General features: G+C 37.0%; 1 protein-coding gene and 1 long non-coding RNA gene across 4 annotated transcripts in view; one reads left to right on the top strand and one right to left on the bottom strand.

Annotated features, from left to right (window-relative positions):
• Window positions 1-21,448, bottom strand: part of LOC132350815 (uncharacterized) — a 91,662-nt gene extending 70,214 nt beyond the window's left edge. For both annotated transcript variants that reach the window (XR_009498016.1, XR_009498015.1), the window contains exons 1-2: window positions 21,301-21,448; window positions 21,152-21,218 (exon numbers count right to left, since the gene is read on the bottom strand). This is a non-coding gene — a long non-coding RNA (uncharacterized LOC132350815). The remainder of the gene's footprint in view (window positions 1-21,151; window positions 21,219-21,300) is intronic.
• A 62-nt stretch (window positions 21,449-21,510) lies between these two features.
• The window catches only part of DPYD (dihydropyrimidine dehydrogenase), an 809,798-nt gene continuing 808,173 nt past the window's right edge, over window positions 21,511-23,135 (top strand). For both annotated transcript variants that reach the window (XM_059926787.1, XM_059926794.1), the window contains exon 1: window positions 21,511-21,703. In XM_059926787.1, coding sequence (XP_059782770.1) covers window positions 21,665-21,703 — 39 coding nt within the window. In that variant the 5' untranslated portion in view covers window positions 21,511-21,664. The remainder of the gene's footprint in view (window positions 21,704-23,135) is intronic.

Genomic DNA, 23,135 nt, shown 5'->3' with positions numbered 1-23,135 from the left:
AAGAAAATGGGCTGTGAATTTGGAAATATCTATGTTCAGCCTGAACCTTTGATATTTCTGGCAGTGTGACTTTGGTCACGTACTTAAACTCCCGAAAGCTCAATTTCCTTTACTATAAAACAAGCATAATAATATCTCCTGAGATAGATTTAAGTATTGAATGAGATAATATACATAATGCACTCAAGGCAGTGCCTGGCATAGAGTAATCTCTCAATAAAAGGTAGATATTTTTATTACTCCGTCCCACCATGTAGTTTTACTCTGGGAATAAACATAGAAGTTAAAGAATTCGGGGATTATGTAAAGTCATAAGGCTACGTGAACTCATACTATACTTGAAATGTAGTATTAAATGTACTAAATATTCCAATAAACATATGACTCTAATAAATACGGGAAAATAGGCTATGAAAGGTAATCACCATGTAGTTTTCCAACTAGGGATTCTCAGAAGCTACCCCCACCTTTTGATCTCACCTCATGACTGACACTTTCCATCTGCTTTCTCCTTTATCTACTTTATTATGTCAAGGGGATGGGGGCGTCCCTGGTTATAAGCTTTCGTTGTATCCTTCATGGTTTAGAGTGGATAGTACAGCAAGTTAGGGTAGGCAGTGTCAACTAGGGGCACCAGAACCAGGGTGAGGATCCAGGTGAGATTTTGGAGTGAGAATGAGGATATGGCTCCACGGGATGTGGCTAATTAACTGTAGTGGAAGCTGGGGAAGGAGAAAATAGAGGAATAGAGAAGTTCAAGAAATATGGGAATGGTGACATTTATTCCCCCACCTATAATAGCGTTACTCATATTGGTATATTTATCATCAGGTAACTGGATACCAAGCAAGGTCAGGAATAAGAAAATAATAATCCTTAGGATTATTGGGAGATGTATCATGGAGAGGGAGAAGGAATGAGTTGAATGACTTGAAGAACTAGATTAGGTACAGAGAAAAAATGGACAACAATCCAGAAGAGGGCAACAACATGGGAAAAGGAAGACTGAAATAAATGGAGGCTGGTTTGCATTGGGGTAATGAGGATACTGCCCTAACTTTGTCCTTATTAGTCCTTCTAGTCTCAAGAATTGTCAACACTGTGGCAATTGAGAATAACAGGAATAGCTGTTTTATGACAAATAAGCTTGAGAGCACTGACACAGTTCACAACCACCTTTAGCCAGTGAAGCTACCCAACTGTGCCAGACTCAAACCAATGACCTTGAGGTGAAAAGTTCTATTGTCACAACATTTCTGATCACCAAGCTTTCCATGTTTTTTAAACTCCTTTCCTTAATATTCTACAGTGTGCTTATTTTCATGGCTATAAAGTCATCCTCAGATTTTCAGTGATATCTGCTACTATATTGCAGAGTATTTTAACTGATGTTAGTTCAAATCAATTCTGGAGAAACTTTCCAGCCAAGGGAATTGCAAGCTAGCTGGTTGACACTGGAGGTCAAATACTCCAGGGTATGTGTCTCAAATCACTTAATTCTTCACAGCAAATTAGAAATGGGACTCCAGCTGGTGCTAAAGCATAAGACAGACTTGCTGTATAAGGACAAGCTGCTGCTTGGATTTCGAGTCTTTATATTCCTAAAATAAAAAATATGAGACTCCATTTCCCTCCCCCAATCTCATTCTTTCAGAGAAAAGCTTTCTTAACAACAGCAAAAATCTGGCCAACTGATTTCAATACATAAATCTTGCCAAGGTATAAAAATAAAATATGATTTAAACAGCAACCTGTAATCTCCTGTTGACGACCAGCTGTGCCTCCTATTAGTATTAATGGAAGTTACACAGGCATAATAAGAAGGAGGGGAAAATGCCACCTTATGCTTTTTGCACACCTTAACATTTTTACAGCAAGTCTGATTACGAGGGTTTACTTGAGCAGCAATTAAACACTGATTGATTACTAAGTACAATTTGTATTCCAGGCAACATGCAAATGGCAATGAAATTCTCGGATAGGGAATGTAATAAATTCTTCTCACATCAGAGAGAGAATCACATTTTTTTAAATAGCAAATGTTTTCTTACATGCAGAAAAGAAGTTCACTGTAAGTTTTTTTTTTAATAATACATTTTTACCCAAAGACAATAAGCCTTGATTCATTTTAGAAAGAATAAATGATATAATTTCTTCAAATTGTACTTCCCAGTTCACCTTCAGACTACATCTCTCTTTCCATTATGACAAACCATACGGATGAAAAGTGTAATATTCAGTCACAAATATACTGACTTTGGCTATAGTCACAACTATAAACAACATTTTTTTTTCCATCAGATTTTGGCACTGTGGAAATAATGTCTACGTTTAAATTGAAAGTGAAATGAAAGGCTGATTTATTAAATGTCTATCATGTGCCAGATACTATACTAGGTGTAGGCACTATAACAGAGAATAAGAAAGAAAGCAGTCTTTGATCATAGTACTCATGACAAAGAAGGAGAAACTGACACTAGATGGGTATACAAAACAGATATAATGTCAGTGGGTGCGCAGCAAAGAAAAATGTTCAGTAGAAAGATATGGATGTCGATGTGTATGTCTGCCTATGTATGTCCAGGGGAAAATGACAGAAAGAGAGCATTCAGAGCTTTGTACTTGCTGTTCCCTGAGTGTGGAATATCCCCATACAACATTGTTGACTGGTCACCTGCTCAGTATCATTTTGGTATTAATCCAAGGAAAAAGACTAGGAAGAGCTAAGAAGTTGGTGTGTTGGATAACTAGTAAGGCCAGAGTGGCTGAAGTGGTGTGAGTTGGAGAAGACTGGGAGGAGAGGAGAACAGAGATACAGGATGTTCAGATCCTGAAAGGCCTTGTAGACCATACTACGGAATTTGGATTTTACTTTAGTTTAATGAGAAGCCATTGATAGGTTTTGAACAGGGGAGTGTTATGATTTAACAATATTTTTCAATCATCGATCTAGTTGCTATATGTATGTAAGGAATACATTTTAAGTGGGTTCTCCCTTGCAATCTGCATTTTTCCTGAAAAACTGGCTCATATATAACTGTTTTCACTTCTTGACAATGGAATGTAAAAGACAAACTGCAGTTAATAGTCTTATAATCAGATGTGCTTAAAAAGAAAAGGCAGAAATGGGCAGAAGACCTAAATAGACATTTCTCCAAAGAAGATATACAGATTGCTCACAAACACACGAAAGAATGCTCAACATCATTAATCATTAGAGAAATGCAAATCAAAACTACAATGAGATATCATCTCACACCGGTCAGAATGGCCATCATCAAAAAATCTACAAACAATAAATGCTGGAGAGGGTGTGGAGAAAAGGGAACCCTCTTGCACTGTTGGTGGGAATGTAAATTGATACAGCCACTATGGAGAACAGTATGGAGGTTCCTTAAAAAACTAAAAATAGAACTACCATACGACCCAGCAATCCCACTACTGGGCATATACCCTGAGAAAACTATAATTCAAAAAGAGTCATGTACCAAAATGTTCATTGCAGCTCTATTTACAATAGCCAGGACAAGGAAGCAACCTAAGTGTCCCTCAACAGATGAATGGATAAAGAAGATGTGGCACATATATACAATGGAATATTACTCAGCCATAAACAGGAACAAAACTGAGTTATTTGTAGTGAGGTGGATGGACCTAGGGACTGTCATACAGAGTGAAGTAAGTCAGAAAGAGAAAAACAAATACTGTATGCTAACACATATATAAGGAATCTAAAAAAAAAAAAAAAGAAAATGGTCAGAAGACCCTGGGGCAAGACGGGAATAAAGATGCAGACCTACTAGAGGATGGACTTGAGGATACAGGGAGGGGGAAGGGTAAGCTGGGACAAAGTGAGAGTGGCATGGACATATATACACTACCAAACGTAAAATAGATAGCTAGTGGGAAGCAGCTGCATAGCACAGGGAGATCAGCTCTGTGCTTTGTGACCACCTAGAGGGGTGGGATAGTGAGGGTGGGAGGGAGGGAGATGCAAGCGGGAAGAGATATGGGGACATATGTATATGTATAGCTGATTCACTTTGTTATAAAGCAGAAACTGACACACCATTGTAAAGCAACTATACTCTAATAAAGATGTTTAAAAAAAAAAAAGAAAAGGCAGAAAATGTTACAGTTTAGGTTATTGTTATGAATGGCAGGGAGAAATGGAAGAAAAGTAAGGAAAGAGCTATGATGTCTATAAAACAAAAATTTAGAAAAGACTACTTGAGATCTTGTTGTCCAGTAGCTTACTTTTGGGGGAAGGATGGTTGTTTATGTTCTTTGTGCAGATTTCCAGTATAAAGACTTCATATCTTCCTTAGTAATTTGTTCTAATATTTCATCACTTTGGCATAGAGGTTATTTTCCTTATAGGCAATTAAACTCTTTGATAATTTATTAATTCATTTCTTGATCTGATGTCAAAATAGAAAACTGCTCGCTATTCTTATCAAAAACCTATTTAAATGAATCATTTATTCAAATTTAGCAAGCTTTATCTTCTCTAGGCTGAATGATCTCACATTCCTTCATCTTTCTCTACTTTTATTGCTTTAGCCAATTTTTTTCTTATTCTCAGAACAATCTATTTTAAAGTGTGAATTGCTTTTTGTATCATTGCATCATATGAGTTGTTTGAGATTTGTGTTGTATGCTTAGTAATTCAGCTTAGTGCAAATGATGGGAGAAAGATGACAATAGAGCTTATCACCTAGGCATGGATTTACTATATGTATCAACCACAAATACATGTATTTACATAGGATGTAGTTGATACATATAGTTACATATGTAACTTATATGTTTGATTCTTACTGTAGCACAGAAAAGTCACCATTTAGATAATATCATTCCCCAAACATCAGGATTATTGTAGGTCACAGGTAGACTAGACTAGAATAGATAGATACATAGTTAGGAAGATAGGTGGATTCTGTAGGAGAATATAGGCTACTATTACACTATTTCAAGATGAAACACCTACTGAATGAAGGAGTCCTAGGCAAGAATCCAGGATATGCCTGGATTCAGTCTTGAGAAGATACACAGTTAATCTTACTAAGCCTCTTTTCTTTTCACTGTGATAATTAATATGAAGTTTAGCATAGTAGACACTTTAAAAGTTAGTACCATTCTCCTTGAAGAAAACTAAAAATGCACTTTTTAAATTCCAATGCATTTACAACAAACAAACAAACCCACACATTTCTAACATTATCTTATCAATAATAACTTCTACACACACACAAAAAAAGTAGTTATCAGAAATTCCCATAAAATACATGAGCATCAGTTTCTCTATCTTTAAATTCTGATTGCTGTGATGATTAAATCGGAAATTATATGTAATGTTCTAGGCATACAGTAGCTGATCAATAAGGCAGGTATTTTTATTAGTCCTAAGCAAAATTAATGACTAAGCATGCATGGTTCAACAGAGGACACCACACAGCAATCGATGGTAGTTAAGGCTAGTACAGATGGGAAGGTGGCTCTGTCCACACATTCTAGTCATTCATTACCCAGCAACAACAAGTGTGGGCCAGGAATATCTTTCCCTAGAACAATAGTGCATGCCAAGATCCTAACTGTTCAATACAATTTCTCAGAAAGAAACATTTGGTGGCCTTTAAATAGAAAGCATGATGCCAAAAGGATGTTTTTGGGTCCATATTTTTTAATCTCCAAATTGCAAATAGTGGTGTTGAAAAATGTTTCTCGACTGAAAGATATATTCTTTAGGGGGCCAAAGTCAATCCTGAAATATGTTAATGTTTTTATATCCCAATGATGGCGCTGAGGGGGACAAAAAAATAATCTAAAACCCTTAAAAAACAAACTTTTGTGTGTGTGTAACACAGATGGTTGGAATAAATTATGGGACTCAATAAAAAGCAGTTCAATTTACTTAGTTTTAAAATCCATTTGAACATTTATCAAAGATCACATTGTGAAATGTATTTGCGCTACTTGGAAGAGTCATGCTAATCAGTATCCCTCACCTTCCCACTCCTCTGATTGAAAAAAAAAAAAAAAGGAAAAGAATAAGATGATATTTAAAAGAATTTCTTTCAATTGAAGTTCAAAACAAGATAGTTGAATTTATGATTTCAGTGATGACTAACCTTAAGCAATAAATCTCAACAGTATACTGAGTGATAAAATATATCTATATACACACAGACATGTCACAAACATGTAATTATTAGTGCTTCTAAAAGAGTGTTAAAATACTTTAGGAACGATTATCCTGCCTATGATACAAACTGTTGTTGGGTAGGAAGAAATTTTCCTCTACCTTTCTAGGTTCTTCTGGCTGGTCTAAGAATTAAATTGACATGAGACAGATTAACAAGAGAAAATCAAACAAAAATTTAATAACATGCATACATGGGAGAGACCCAGAAAAACTGAATAACTCGCCAAAATGGCTGAAGCCCTCACCATAAACACCATCTTCAGCTAAAGACAAAAGAGGGATAAATTGGAAGATTGGGATTGACATATACACACTACTATATATAAAATTGATAACTAATAAGGACCTGCTGAATAGCACAGGGAACTCTACTCAATACTCTGTAATGGTCTATATGGGAAAAGAATCTGAAAAAGAGTGGATATATGTATTTGTATAATAGATTCACTTTGCTGTACACCTGAAACTAACACAATATTGTAAGTCAATTATACCTCAATAAAAATTTAAAAAATAAGAGGATATTGAGGGTGGGAGAGTCAGTTTGGGGAGGTATCAGGAAAAACATAGTAAACAAGGGTGATTGCGATGCAGATTCAAGTCACTGCTTTCTCTGCTGATAAGAGTTTCTAGATATTTGGTCATCTTCCTCTCAGGCACAGAAAGACACACTTAAAATGGAGATTCCTCTTACAAATTATGTTTCTTCCAAAAGGGCAACTCCTATGTGGTTTTCAGAGCCCTTTCATGTCTGCTGTTTCTCAGAAAATAACCAGTTTAAAACAATTAATATGCCAAAGAGACATATTTTGGGCTGGCAAATGCTGCTCCCCAACACTACCAAATAATTGTTCTCTAGCATTCTGCAAATTAGATGCAATTTTTTTTTTAAAGCATAATTTGATAACATTTTCAATAGATGGAGAAGGGGTTGCTCAGGACACTTGAAAAAACAAAACTAATGAAACTCTTTGAATGTGTTTAAGACATGAAATAAGAAAATGGAAATATTTTCCAATTTATTTACTTTATACAGGTGACTATATTTATCAAATATTGCCAAGTAAGTTGCTAAGACAAGAATGAGAACAGGAAACATGTTTCAGAGTAAGCTTCTAGCTTGGAGTTTCTCTGATTGCCATACATGATAAATTTCAACTTTTAAATGTCTAAGGATGCACTGGGGCAAGTGCTACTGGGAAAATATACAAATATGCTGATTTTTAATCCATTTGTTTGTTCAATCAACACATATCTGAGTGCATCTACTTATTTCTAGACACTATGTAAGCTAAGGATTCAAAGATTAACAAGACATAGTCCTTGCTCTTGAACAATTCTCTCTGGTGGGTGAGACAGACTCATAAATGTATAATATTCAATGTTAAATGCTAATACAGAAGTATGAAAAGGTGAAAGGGGACTATCATGTACTAGCTGTATCATGCATTCAGGCAAAATATTTGTTAAGCATATACAGTGTGCTAGGTAGTAGTCCAGATAGTGAGGGTACAGCAGTGAACAAAACAACTTTACAGAACTTAAGGTAGATGATGAATGGACACATAATTAATTAAAGCAAATAGAATGCTAGTTTCCAGTAAAGCAGGAAAGGGGGTATGGTGAATGTGAGAAATGGGAGCTGCAGTTTTAATTAGGTAGTCAGAATAGACCTTACCAAAAAGGTGAATTTTACATAGATGCTTGAAGCTGATGAGGGGCTAGTTGTTAGAATATCTGGTAGAATATCACTGCAGGCAGAGGGAACAGCAAATGGAAAGGCCTATCTGGATAGAGTTGGAGTGAACAAGAACAGCAGGAATTAGGGGGAGAGAGGAATCAAACAGCTAGATCATGCATGCCTTATAGGGCACTGTAAATTTTACTGAGTAAATTGGGAAGCCGTGAAGGGTTTGGAGCAAAAGACTGATGTAATTATTACTTTATAGATTAAATAAATCAATACATTCAATCAATTATTTTGTAATAGGACATTATTCAAATATTCAGATTATTTTGTCTAGTTAGATGAGGCTTAAGTAGTGTTCACTATTTGCCAGTTTCTGGCAAACTTAAAAAATTGTAGCCAGGACTATGATATTAATAATTCTACTTGCCAGTTTCTACAACTCTTAAAAAATTTTCATCCAGAAATACAATATGAATGATTATTTTCATAGAATGGACTGTAGAATATTATCGACAATTTTGGTATTCAGTTTTTCATATAAAATACTTCATATGAAAATTACAGAGTGCCTAACGTGTCAAGCACCATGGAAGGAGTAAGGAAGGTCTTCCTTGCACGCACATATACAAATTTATAAAAGGTATATGTGCTTGTGTATTTGCTCATGATGCAATAGAGTTTTTAAAATAACTTTTACTTTTTCCTATAATTAACTAATATGTGTTTGTTACTTATCCATGTATATTCAGACCATATAATCTCATATGTTCTTTGATATATTGTCAGTACCTTTCACTGTGGGTAAAATTCTACAACCCCAGTTCTCAAGACTGCATAAGATTTAACTGTATCCATTCAATACAGTTATCAATCCGTCACCTTTTGTAGGACATTTATGTTGTTACCTTTTTGTTTTTGCATAAACAACATTGGAATGAACCATATTTTTAGGTAAATTTTGCATGGAAGCATAACTTTTTTTTTAAGATAAAAAAATAAGAAAGGAAGTTGCTGGGACAAAGATAATGCACATGTTTAAAATTTGGGTATGTACTGCTAAACTGCTGTAACTATACACCGTAAGAAATTTTTACTCATTATAGAGTCTTATGAATCCATTAATTTTCCTATGCCTTGATCACTCCTTAAATTTTCTTTGCCAGTCTGATAGGTGAAAAATCATATCTCATTATCATTTAACTGGCATTTCTTTGATTACTAGCTTGGTTGATACAATTTCACTTCTTTATCATCTGGTTGTATTCTTTGTTTTTTTGTGAATGGCCCATTAATGCCCTTTATTTATTCATTTATTACTAGAAATCTTTTCCTCTCAGGCTTTCTGTATGCTGTCAAGTTTAGAGAGAGTAATAATTAATATTAATTCCAACATATTTATGTATGTACTATCACTAGGTACCGTGTTAGGCATGAAGAATGAAAAGATAAGACACACTCAATATTAAGAAGGACCTCACAATATAGAGGAGGTGGTGATCATGAAAACAAACCAAGGAACAAGAATAGCCTGTCATTCATTATTCAGAAGATTAAAAATGGATCTTTATAGTTTCATGTTGGAAAATAGGAAGGTAGCCACTGATTGAGAGACAGAATTCCTTCTGGGGTTTAGGTTTTTCTTTCTAGACTTTGATTAAAACCATAGAGATCTGTTTCATTTTTTTGATTCCACATATAAGTGATAACATACAGTATTTGTTTTTCTCTGTCTGACATTTCACTAAGCATAATGCCCTCCAAATCTCTCCATGTTACTGCAAATGGCAAAATTTCATTCCTTTTTTATGGCTGAGCAGTATTCCATTGTGTATAGATATATCACATCTTCTTTATTCATTCATATGATGATGGGCACTTAGGCCACTTCCATATTTGGCTACTGTAAATAATGTTGCTGTGAACCTTGGGGTACATATATATTTTTGACTTTGTGTTTTCATTCTCTTCAGATACATACCCAGAAGTGGAATTGTTGGACCATATGGTAGTTTTATTTTTAAGTTTTTGAGGAACCTCCATACTGTACTCCATAGTGGCTGTACCAATTTACATTCCCACCAACACTGTACAAGCTTTCCCTTTTCTCCACATCCTCACCAACATATGCTATTTGTGATTTTTTTGATGATAACCATTCTGACAGGTGTGAGGTGATATCTCATTGTGATTTTGATTTGCATTTCTTTGATGATTAGTGATGTTGAGCATCTTTTCATGTGCCTGTTGGCAATCTGTATGTCTTCTTTGGAAAAATGCCTATTCAGGCCTTCTGCCCATTTTAAAATCAAGTTGTTTGTTTGTTTGTTTATTTGTTTTTTTGATATTGAGTTGTATGAGTTGTTTATATTTTTTGGATATTAACCCCTCATCAGTCATATCATTTGCAAATATTTTCTCCCAGTAAGTAAGTTTTCTTTTCATTTTGTTGATAGTTTCCCTAGCTGTGCAAACGTTTTTAAGTTTAATTAGGTTCCAAGTGTTTATATTTGCTTTTGTTTTCTTTGCCTTAGGAGACAGATCCAAAAAAATATTGACTTATGTCAAAGAGTGTTCTGCCTATGTTTTCCTCTAGGAGTTTTATGGTTTCCTGTCTTACATTTAGGTCTTTAATATATTTTGATTTTATTTTTGTATATGATGTGAGAAAATGTTCTAATTTCATTCTTTTACATATAGCTGCCCAGTTTTCCCAGCTCAATGCATTGAAGAGACTGTATTTTCACCATTATATCTTTCCCCCCCCTTTGTTGTAGATAAACTGACCATAAATGAGTGAGGTTATTTCTGGGCTCTCTATTCTGTTCCACTAATCTATGTGCTTGTTTTTGGGCCACTACCATACTGCCTTGATTACTGTAGCTTTGTAGTATAGTCTAAAGTCAGGGAGTGTGATACTTCTTGCTCTGTTCATCTTTCTCAAGATTGTTTTTGCTATTTGGAATCTCCAGTGTTTCCACACAAATTTTAAAATTATTTGTTCTAGCTCTGTGAAAAATGCCATTGGTATTTTGATAGGGATTGCACTGAATCTGTAGATTGTTTTGGGTAGTATAAATATTTTAACAATGTTAATTCTTTCAACACATGAACACAGTATATCTTTCAATCTATTTGTGTTGTCTACAATTTCTTTCATCAGTGTCTTATAGTTTTACGAGTACAGGTCTTTTACCTCTTTTGTTAGACTTATTCCTAGGCATTTTATTCTTTATTAAGCAATTATAAATAGGACTGTTTCCTTAATTTTTCTTTCTGATAGTTTGTTTTTAGTGTATAGAAATGCAACAGATTTCTGCTTATTAATTTTGTATCATGCAACTGTACCAAATTCACTGATGAACTCTAGTAGTTTTTTGGTGGCATCTTTAGAATTTTCTATGGTATCATGTCATGTGCACACAGTGACAGTCTTACTTCTTCCTTTCCAATTTGGACTATTTTTATTTCTTTTTCTTGTTTGAGTGTTGTGGCTAGGAGTTCCACTGTTATGTTGAGTAAAAGTAGTGAGACTGGGCATCCCTGTCATATTCTTGATCTTAGAGGAAATGCTGTCAGCTTTTCACTGTGGGGTATGACATTAGCTGTGAGCTTACCATGTATGGTCTTTATTATGCCAAGGTATGTTTCCTTTACACAGACTTTGTGAAGTTTTTTTTTTTTTTATCATAAATGGATATTTAATTTTGTGAAAAGCTTTTTCTGCATCTATTGAAATGACTGTATAGTTTTTATTCTTCAGTTTGTTAATGTGGTGTATCACATTGATTGATCTGCAGATACTGAACCATCCTTGCATCCCTGGGATAAATCCCACTTTATCATGGAGTAAGAACCTTTTAATGTATTGTTGGACTTGGTTTGCTAATATTTTTTTGAGGATTTTTGCATCTATGTTCATCAGTGATGTTGACCTGTAATTTTTTTTGTGTGTGTGATATTTTTGTCTGGTTTTAGTATCAGAGTAATGCTGGCCTTGCAGAATGAGTTTGGAAGTATTCCTTCCTCTGTAATTTTTTGGAATAATTTGAGAAGGATAGGTGTTAACTCTTCTGTGCATGTTTGGTAGAATTGACCTGTGAAGCCATCTGGCCCTGGACTTTTGGGGAAGTTTTTAAAATTACTGATTCAATTTAATTACCGTAATTCGTCTGTTCGTATTTCCTATTTCTTTCTTTTTCGGTATTGGAAGATGGTACATTTCTAGGAATTTGTTCATTTCTTCTAGGTTCTTCAATTTATTGGAGTATAATTGTTTGTAGTAATCTCTTATGATCCTTTGTATTTCTGTGATGTCTGTTGTAACTTCTCCTTTTTCATTTCTGATTTATTGATTTAGGCCTTCTCTGTTTTTTCTTGGTGAGTCTGGCTCAAGGTTTATCAATATTGTTTACCTTTTTAAAGAACCAGCTTAGTTTCACTGATCTTTTCTATTGTATTTTTAGTCTTTATTTCCTTTACTTCTGCTCTGATGTTTAGGAGTTCTTTCCTTCTACTATCTTTGGATTTTGTTTGTTCTTCTAGTTCCTTAGGTGTAAGATTAGGTTGTTTACTTGAGGTTTTTCATATTTCCCTGGGTAGGCTTGTATCACTATAAACTTCCCTCTTAAAAGTGCTTTTGCTGCATCCCATAGATTATCCATTGTTGTGTTTTTGTTTTCATTTGCCTCCAGGTTTTTAAAAATTTCTTCTTTGATTTCTTCAGTAATCCATTCATCATTCAGTAGCATATTGTTTAGCTTCCACGTGTTTGTCTTTATTTGCAGTTTTTTTTTCTTGTCATTGATTTCAAGTCTCATGGAACTGTGGCTGGAAAACATGCTTGATATGATTTCAATTTTCTTAAATTAACCAAGGCTTGTACTGTGGCCTAACATGTGTTCTGTCCTGGAGAATGTTCCATATGCACTTGAAAAGAACGCATATTATGCTGCTTTTGGATGGAATGTTATCTATATATCTATTAAGTCCACCTGCTCTAATGTGTTATTTAAGGCCAGTGTTTCCTTATTGGTTTTCTGTATGGATGATCCGTCCATTGATGCAACTGGGGAGTTAAATTCCCCTACTATTATTGTGTTACTGTCAATTTCTCCCTTAATGTCTGTTAATATTTGCTTTATGTATTTAGGTGCTCTTATGTTCGGTGCATATATGTTTAAAATTGCTACATGTTCTTGGATTGATTCCTTAATCATTACGTAATGTCCTTCTTTGTCTCTGTTACAGTCTTTATTTTAAAGTCTATTTAGTCTGATATAAGTATTGCTACCCCAGCTTTCTTTTGATTTACATTTGAATGGAATACTTTTTCCCCATCCTCTCGCTTTTAGTCTGTATATGTTTTTAGATCTGAAATGAGTCCCTTGTAGGCAGCATATTACATGGGTTATTTTTTTTGGTCTCCATTCAGCCCCTCTATATCTTTGATTGGAGCATTCAGTTTATTTACATTTAAAGTAATTATTGATAGGTATGTACTTATTGCCATTTTGCTAATTGTTTGAGGGTTGTTTTTATAGCTCTTTATTGTTCCTTTCTTCTTATTTTGTTCTTTTCCCTTGTGTCTTGATGACTATCTTTAATGTTGTTTGAATTCATTTCTCTTTTTTCAGTGTGTATGTATTACAGATATATATATATATATATATATATATATATATATATATATATATGATTGTTTTAAGTTGCTGATCTAATTTCAAATGCATTTTAACAACCCTGCATTTTTACTCCTCACCCCCTCACTACTACTGTTTTTGACATCATATTTTACATCTTTTTGTTTTGTGTATCCCTTAACTTCCTATTGCAGATATAGATGATTTTATTACTTTTGTCTTTTAACCTTCTTACTAGCTTTGTATGTGGTGGATTTACTACCTTTAGTGTATATTTGCCTTTACCAATGAGCTTTTTCCGTTTGTAATTTTCATGTTTCTAGTTGTGGCCTTTTCTTTTTCCCTTAGAGAAGTCTCTTTACTGTTTCTTGTAAAGCTGGTGCTGAACTCTTTCTCCTTTTGCTTGTCTGTAAAACTTTTGATTTCTCCATCAAATCTGAAAGAAAGCCTTGCCAGGTAAAGTATTCTTAGTTGTAGGTTTTCCCCTTTATCACTTTAAATATATCATGCCACTTCCTTCTGGCCTGCAGAGTTTCTGCTGAAAAGTCAGCTGATAGCCTTCTGAGAGTTCCCTTGTACATAACTCATTGCTTTTCCCTTGATGCTTTTTAATAATCTAGCCTCTGTCTTTAATTTTTGCTTTGTCATTTTAATTACAATGTACCTTGGTGTGGTCCTCTTTGGATTGATCTTGTTTGGGACTCTCTGTGCTTCCTGGACCTGGAGGTCTGTTTACATTCCCAGGCTAGGGAAGTTTTCAGCTATTAAACCTTCAAATACATTCTCTGCCCCTTTTTCTCTCTCTCTCCTCCTGGGACCACTATAAGGTGAACATTTCTATGTTTTATGTTGTCCTAGAGGTCTTGTAAACTGTCCTTCTTTCTTTTCATTCTTCTTTCTTTTTTTTGTTCAGCTTCAGTGATTTCCACTACTCTTGTCTTCCAGCTCACTGTTCCATTCCTCTGTATCATTTCATCTACTGTTGATTCCTTGTAGTGTATTTTTCATTTCAATTATTATATTCTTCACCTCTGTTTGGTTCTTCTTTATATTTTCTAACTCTTTGCTAAAAACCTCTGACTTCTCACTTTGTTCATCCATTCTTCTCCTGAGATCTTTGACCATCTTCACAATCATTATTTTGAACTCTTTATCTGGTAGACTGCCTATCTAGCTCCACTTCACTTAGTTCTTCTGGAGTTTTATCTTGTTCCTTTGTCACTTCATTTTGCCTAAGTTGCTGTTTTTATCTCTATGTATCTGATAGGTTGGTTACGCTTCCTGACCTGGGAAAAGTGGCCATTTTTGAAGATGTTCTCTGAGTCCCAGCAATGCACTCCCTTCTCTCTGGTCACTGCAGCTACATGTTCTAGGGGTACCCCCTCTGTTGGCTGCATGGGTACTTCTGTTGTGGTTGGCTGTGGGTGGCTGCTGTCAGTCTGGTTGGTTGCTAGGCCCTGCTTTGTGTGGAAGCTGATGGCCACTCTTTGGTGGGGCCAAGTTGTGAAGCAGCTGACTGTGGAATCCCGGGGAGGGGGCCAGGGTCCCAGGGCTAGTGCTGGCTCACGGGTGAGCAGAACCAGGTTCTGGGGTGGGTGGTTGCAGGGTTAGGGTTTCCAGAGCTAGTGTTGGCCTGCTGGTGGGTGGGAACAGATCCTGACATCACTGGCTATGGGTTCTGCGGTGTCCCAAAGCTGGTGCTTGCCTTTTGGTGAGTGGGGCTGGATCCTGGGGCAGAATCAATGTAACAAAACAGAAAAAGACTCACAGATATAGAGAACAAACTAGTAGTTACCAGTGGGAAGAGGGAAAGGTGGAGGGGAAAAATAGAGCTAGAAGATTAAGAAGTACAAACTAGTATGTATAAAATAAATAAGCTACAAAGATATATTATAGAGCATATGGAATATAGTCAATATTTTATAATAACTTCAAATGGAGTATAAGCTCTAAAAATTTTGAATCATTATGTTGTACCTCTGAAACAACTAATATAATATTATAAATCAACTACACCTCAATTATAAAGAAAATAGAGGGACTTCCCTACTTGGGCAGTGGTTAAGAATCCACCTGCTAATGCAGGGGACATGGGTTTGATTCCTGGTCCGGGAAGATCCCACATGCCATGGAGCAACTAAGCCCGTGCGCCACAACTACTGAAGCCTGCGCACCTAGAGCTCGTGCTCCGCAACAAGAGAAGCCACTGCAATGAGAAGCCCGCGCACCGCAACGAAGAGCAGCCCCTGCTCACTGCAACTAGAGAATGCCTGTGCGCAGCAATGAAGACCCAACACAGCCAAAAAATAAATTAATTAATTTAAAAAAAGAAAAAAGTTTAAAAAATTAAGAAAAAAAAGAAAATAGAGATCTGCTTTTTAATTATTAGAAAATAATACATGACAATGACATTAATACATGGTAGGAAACTCACTATATTGGTTTCTATGACCATGGTGACTATCAGCCAGGCTAACATGTGGAGGAAATGACTGAGCCCATCCCCAGAAATCACTTGCCTTGGTTGATTTTCACATATTTACCCAAGTGAGTATATGAATATGCAATTACACATACACTGCAATCAGAGTGATACTTCAAAATACATATTTGATCATGTCATTCCACTGCTTTAAAAAACTTCCATTACTTCTCATTTCTTATAGGATAATATTCAAAATCCTAAACTAAGATTAAAACACCGCAGTCCAGTCTTGTTTCTACTGCCTCACTCTGGGACACTTTACCCCTAGCTTCCTGATCTGCAGATATCAGAGCCTTCTTTCCCTTCCATTAGGATACCATTGTTCTTGTAGTCTTTGCAGAGATTATTTCCTTGCCTGGAATGCTTTTGATCTCTTCTTTTTTGCCTTCTTAACTTCTACTGTCCTTCAGAAATTAGCAGCAAGGTCATTTACTCAAGGTGTCCTTCACTGATTTCCCAGTCCTTCTGATATAACAGTTCTCTATATTTTCCTTGATATTGTTATTCATAGTAAATATTATATTTTTGTGTGATTACTTGACAAACGTTTATCTCTCTAACTCACCTGCAAGCTGCATAAGCAGACTTCATTTCTTTTTTGCTTACCATGGTATCTCTAATGTTATTCACTATACCTAGTATGTATTAGGCATATAGTTATTTGTGGTATAAATAAATATATGAACAAATATAGGAATATCTCAGAATACTGAAATAAATGATGAGACTTTATTATATGAGTCAATTTTTTTTTATGTCCAGACACGTGGATAATTAAGTACATTTTACATGCAATATATTTTATCAGTGAAATAATATACAGTGGTGATAATGCAGCTTAGGTCCCCTGGGAAGTGGACCTAAGATAGAAATGTGCATGCAGGAAGTTTATTTATTAGGAATTGCTATCTGGATGAGGACCTGTGGGAGTGGAGAATGAAGCAGGATGGACAGAGGGAGAAGTTGAACTCTTGGCAATTCCAACAAATGTCTCAGATGATCCCTCCAGGGACCTCTGAAGTTGGGATGGCCCCTCAAAGATATCTTGAATTTAGGCAAGTGTCAAACCTTTATGGTCCCACATCAATCAGTTACTGGATGTGCATTACCTGAGGAAGAGGAATGACCCTTAAGTGAATAGCTCTCTTTAGCCAGGGGCGATTTCCGAAGAGTGACTCGGCAAAGTCACTCTTCCACCAACATGCCCAGCAGCTGTGAGAATGAGTACCTTAGTCTTAACCTGCAGGGAAGGGTGGGAACCTGTGAGGCACATCAGACATCCACTGCAGTTGACCAAAAGAAACACTGAATAATTTCAGTAAGGTTCTGTCTCAATCCCAAATATAAACACACTTGAAACTATGAAAGAGTAAAATCTCAGCAAGAAAACCAAGAGACAGCTATTAACTGCCAGCTGCTGGGATTATGGTAAGTTTTGATTGTGAGAGACAAGCAACAAGCCTGAGAAAAAGGCCTCGAGGTAATGACAAAAATTCAGGGAATATTCATTCTAGAGGATATTTTTTTCCTAGTTTAAGTCAGCTAAGTCTATAAACCTCTAACTCACACTGCATTTTACCCCAAATCATTCATAGTCAACCATACCCCAGTGGTGTATTTCTGGAATATGAGCATTGGAGAATATATCTTTAAACATTTAACGTGTAAAACTGCATGGTGTTTTGCAATGTACAAAATACTATCACATATTTTGTCATTTAACTCTCGTAATAACCCCATTCATTTAAATCACTTACTCAAAATCACTATGTGACAGTATGAGTTTTTGAACTAGTGGCTTAATTTTTGTGATGACAAGGATATTGTCTTTACTATACACTGGGGTATCACTAATGCCTATCTCAGGGCCTGAAACAATAGCATTCAGTAAGTAATCATTGAATAAATTTCTGACAGGAATTTATGTTTTCTCTTTGTTATCTGGGATTTTTATGGCATTACATAATATATATGCATATATGTAGCACCCACATGTGTGTATGCATGTGCACATGCAGGCTTATAAAGGATACATGGCATATGCAGCTTTATAAATTATACCATGTTTATTCCATAAAATAGGACTAATATATACATTATTACCTTTTTGAGCAGGAATACTTGATATATTTGAGCCCAACTGAATTTTAGTCATTATCCTCTTGGTCAGTTTGGATAGGAGTTAATCTGGCCTTAGAAAATCAGATGGGGGAAAAAAGGTTTCATGCTAAATCAAAGGCTCTGACTTTTTGGGAGAAAATCATCTTCCAAAGAATGTTTTAAAAATTGCTTAATTCTAGACTAAAGAGGGGAAATAAAAGCATATGGAAATCTAAATTTTTATTGTGTTTCCAAAATCGTGGTACTGAATAACTTTCCAGAAATGAAAGATGACTCATAAGCCTTCCTTCTGACTATGGTAATAATAATAATATTCATTTGTGTAATGTAAATTATTAGGCTGAGATGCATTTTGGTAAATTTTTACACTATTAGATATGCTGTCCCTCTAAAGCCTACAAAAAATTAATGTGGAACACCTGATATTTGACTGTGCTTCCAGACGGAGGGACAGCTTGACAAGTGCCATCATAATTTACAACTTTGAAAAAGTGTAGTGTGAATGCATTTGCAGTAAGCTTTAAACAGCTTGGATTATTTACAGGTACAACTGTGTTTAATGTGGAATTTCAATGGATTTAAAATATTACTAGATTCCATCACTGATAATGGAGTATAGGTGTGGCATGTGAGCAATGTGATTATATGCCTTAATTAAATATCTCAGAATAGGATACATCTGTTTGGTGAGATTGAGAGGATGGTAAAATAACATTTAAATTTTCTATTTGATTATTGAGCATCACTGAAGAAGCTCTCACCTTTGGAAAGACGGCATATTTTGGGCTTTTATCCTCTATGGTGGTTTAGGAGAATAATAATCACATAAAATCAAAATGCAGATATAGTGTCTAACTCTTAAGGATAATGTGGACAACTAAAGTATGGATTGCTAACTGATAAGATTTGTATTAGTGTGCAACCTAAAACAACACATAAATCCATATCTCTGGTGGTCAGGAAATTGACTATTGAAACTTTCTGGTTAAACTGGAGAAGGAATCATACATATTAAAATTATATATATCATATTATATACATATCATATGTGGATAAATGCACACATGTGTATATCCTTTTCTCTCCTTCTAATTATGTGTATATGTACGTATGATATATGTATGCATATATAAAAAATATCTCCAAGAAAGAGGATATAGATGACTTTGGTGGTGCGTAAGGTATGGTCGTAGGACGATGAAGGAAATCAGACTTTGGAATATTACTCCATGAAAAGAAAAGTAGTTAGTTTGACACATTTTAACTAGAAAATCATTGATAGATACTATGATTTTACTTCCCAGGAATAAGTGGAACATTGAGAAGAATATATGGTAAAGTGAAACTGTAAAGTAAAACTAAAGTTTCTAAAATGAATTGCTTACTGCATAAACTAACTTCAGGATTTACAGAGTTCATTCAGTCACCTAGTATTCCTGGTCTCATGTTTCAGTCCTGGCCTAGAAACTGAATATTCAGTAGGCTACCAAGCCAGATGTGGACCCTCCCTTCCTGGCTTACATTCTAAATAGAAGACAGATATTAAACAAATCACACTCAAATAAATATGCAAATAAAATCTGACAGGGCTATGGAGACAAAAATAGGGTGCCCTGAAAGAGAACAACAGAGACAGGGTGGGTCTAACTTTGTTGGTGGTGGGGATAGGTCAGGGAAGGTTTCTCTGAAACCTAAAGTACAAGTAGAATGGAGGACATGTGTAAAGGGAGAAAAGTGGTTGGAGAATGGGAAGATTACTTTGTGGCTGGAAAATAATGACTCATGGCAAGAGTAGCCCTAGGTGAGGTTGGAGAAGAGGGGAAGAGCAGGTTATTCAGAGGTCACCATGGAGTTTGTATTTTATTCTGAATACAGTGGGAACCACTGAAAGATTTATGCTCTGTGTGTGTGTGTGTGTGTGTGTGTGTGTGTGAGATGAGCCAATCGATACTTTTTAAAGCTCAATCTGGAGGGAAGAGGGGTAAGAGTAGAAGCTGCAATACCAGCAGCCTGGATCTTGGTGGATGCAGTGAAGATGGAGAAATAAAGAAATGTTCCAAGATGTATTTAGGAGGTTGGATCCTGAGAGCTTGGGATGCATTAAATGTGGGAGAAAAGGGGAGTCAAGAATAGTCCAAGGTTTCTATGTAACTTTCTACTTTCTCTTAATATACTATTAGATTTAAGAAAAAAGTATCCAGCCTCAATCCAGGTTCTGGACAGTAATCTGATGGTTTGTTTAAAGTAGTCTTCCCAACCACTCAAGGTAGTGAACACTCACACCCCAGTTATTCTGTCCTAGTCCTCTAATCTTCCAAGCAGGCATCTCAGACTCCTATTAGTTTGCTCACTTCCTTACGCTGAGTAAAATTTCCATGAGACTGATGTGTCTTCTTGAAGATTATGGGCAGAGCACCTAACACAGTGTTTGGTAATTGAAAATGTTTACTAAATATCTGTTGAATGAATGAAAATGTTTAATAAATATTTGTTGAAAGAATAATGATAAAGAGGAAATACTAGAATCCAAGGTATCTAGTCAAGAGGACTAAGAAGTGTGATAAAAGCCTTAACAGAAGTAAGCAGGACGAGTTACAGGAGAAGAGAGGACGATGGAGGGAGAAAGGAGGGACGTCTGGAGTACAGATACACTCAAAGATGAGGAGAATATTTTCTGGATTGAGACCGTCTCTAAATGAAATCGTTCCCCTCTCCCCAGCAAGCTCTAGAACAAAACATGAAGAACAATTCTTCAAAAGAGCTTCACATTTTAGAATAATTTTTTAAAACAGACATTAGAACGCACTGCCCTGCAAAAATACAACCTTGATTTTGTACCACCTACAGGACTTGCTACTTGCAGCTTCTGTCTGTAGAAATTTTTGCTCACTTCCATCCCGGGCCCCCTTTCTCTTCGCCCCCGCCCCCAGGGACTGTCAATTCTCAGAAGACCACTGCCCTTGCCTGCTCCCGCCTATTTGTTGGATGGCCTGAGGAACATTTACTACTACCTTATCCCTGAGGAATTCTGAAGATGCAGCTGCCCATAAGACAATGTTTCTGCACCTCGCAGGGCTCCTGCGGAAGGAGAGAAAAGGAGTAATTAGTTACTTAGAGCGCCGACTGTTTTTACCCTTAATCACATCTGGCCCCTACGTACCTAGCTCAGCCTTTAACAGTTTACACAGCAAAGGCCAGTCCCCAGAGCGAGCGCTCTCTCCCTCCCTTCCTTCCGCGAGTAGAAGGAAAACAAGCTGCTAGGCTGGGGGGCGGAGGCGGGAGACGGAGGGCGGGCTCCTTCCCGCCACTCGGCCCACGGTTCGGCGCGCTGGGAACCGCGGGGCCGAGCGCGCAGCCCCGCCCCGGGGGCGTCACCGCCCGGCGCCCGCCCCGTCCCCGCGCCGCCTGCCTTCTGCTTTCCATATCCACAGGCGCTCGGGAAAGCTGTTGCTTTGGTCTCCGGCTGGAGCCTGAGGACGCGGGGAGGGTTCGTCTGTAGGAGACTCCAGGCTGTGGGCAACGCCATGGCCGCTGTGCTAAGCAAGGACGTGGTGGACATCGAGGTACCGACTGCGCGCGGGCTCGCTTAGGGAGCGCGGGGGACGCAGCTGGCGGGTGCCCGGAAGGCCGCCGCGGCCACCGCAGGGCCGGGTAAAGTGGGAGAGGCGGGAAACTTTGCCTCCGCGGGAGGTCTGCGGGGGAGGCGGAGGAGCGAGGACCCAGAGACCCGTGTGGGCTGGCAGGGAGGGAAGTGGGGGGCCCGCGACGGTAGGGGTGTTCTTTGGCTTGGGACCTGGCTGTTTACTTCGGAGTGGGGGTTAAAGAAGTCCCTGAGTGGCAGTGACTGAAGAACCACGAGTGTTCGAGAGAGATGGATTTTCTCAAAGGAGCGCTCATGTCTCACGCAGTCTATCCCGCACCTTCCCCTTTGCCCCTGTAAGCGTTTCGCGTTTCCAGACACCTCCAGTCTGCTGCCCCACCTCCAGTCGCGGAATTCTGCATATTTGCAAAGTATAGAAATAAAGATCTGTGTGTCAGCTAGAGCAGCCCCTGCTAGCCTTAGTATTGCTTATGAAAATAACATAGGGAAGAATGGGATAAGGTATTGAAAGCATGAAAAATACAGTGCCTTCAGAAATACAAAATAAACTGTATTTTCCTCTCGTCAGCAGTTTTTGATTCTCTTTTGCACTCTGTTTCTGTAAAAATGTCATCTTTCTTCCTGTGAATAAAGTCCTCCCTGAAATACATGACCATTTCCTTTGACTTCTCCCTAAGACCTTTATGTATGCGATGAGACAGATATAATAACAAACAGTGATTTTAGACGTACTAACCCAATGTCGGCACGTTTGAGCTAAAATAAACTGCTTTGTAGTTTTTTGTTGTGTTTTGTTTGGGGCTTTTAAAAATTTGAGTCTCCTACGCTGGTAAAACGTGTGTATGTGCACGCCTGTGTTTTCCCTAGAATGAAAAAATTTTCGTTTCCTCAGTCCTTTCAGTGGCTTAAGTAAAATTTTAAAACCACCTGTTTGCAGAAGAGCTGCTTTTTGCCATTGTGCTGCCACTGTGTTATCTCTGTCAGTGATTGAAGGAACTTTGTGTTCTGTTTGGGGGATGGTAGTAGTGTTTTCTCCAGATTCCATACATTGGTTTGAAAAATCCACTCTAGTAATAAGAGCCAAAGTATATTATGTGGACATGTCTACTTAATTTACTTGTGGTTTCTCTTGTGGATAGTTTACTTTTTCATATTGATCAATATGATATATTTAACCCAATATTTATTCATGCACAGGGTAAAAGATACTTGATTTACGTCATTGTCCTTTTTGGTCCTTGTTACTTTGACTTCACCAAATGCCCCGTCTGCCCCCCCGCCTTTTGAAGCAAAGTCAAATAGTAAGTTTCTGACAGTGTTAGGCAGTAGTGATGTACTGATTTCAGAGATAAGAATGTCAGAGGGCAGATGGCTTTTGGCTTTTGAATTTATCT

The sequence above is a fragment of the Balaenoptera ricei genome, chromosome 1, assembly GCF_028023285.1.
Source record: "Balaenoptera ricei isolate mBalRic1 chromosome 1, mBalRic1.hap2, whole genome shotgun sequence".
Taxonomy (NCBI): Eukaryota; Metazoa; Chordata; class Mammalia; order Artiodactyla; family Balaenopteridae; genus Balaenoptera; species Balaenoptera ricei.
The sequence above is the reverse complement of the archived record's forward strand: the minus strand, read 5'-3'. Positions and strand labels throughout refer to the sequence as shown.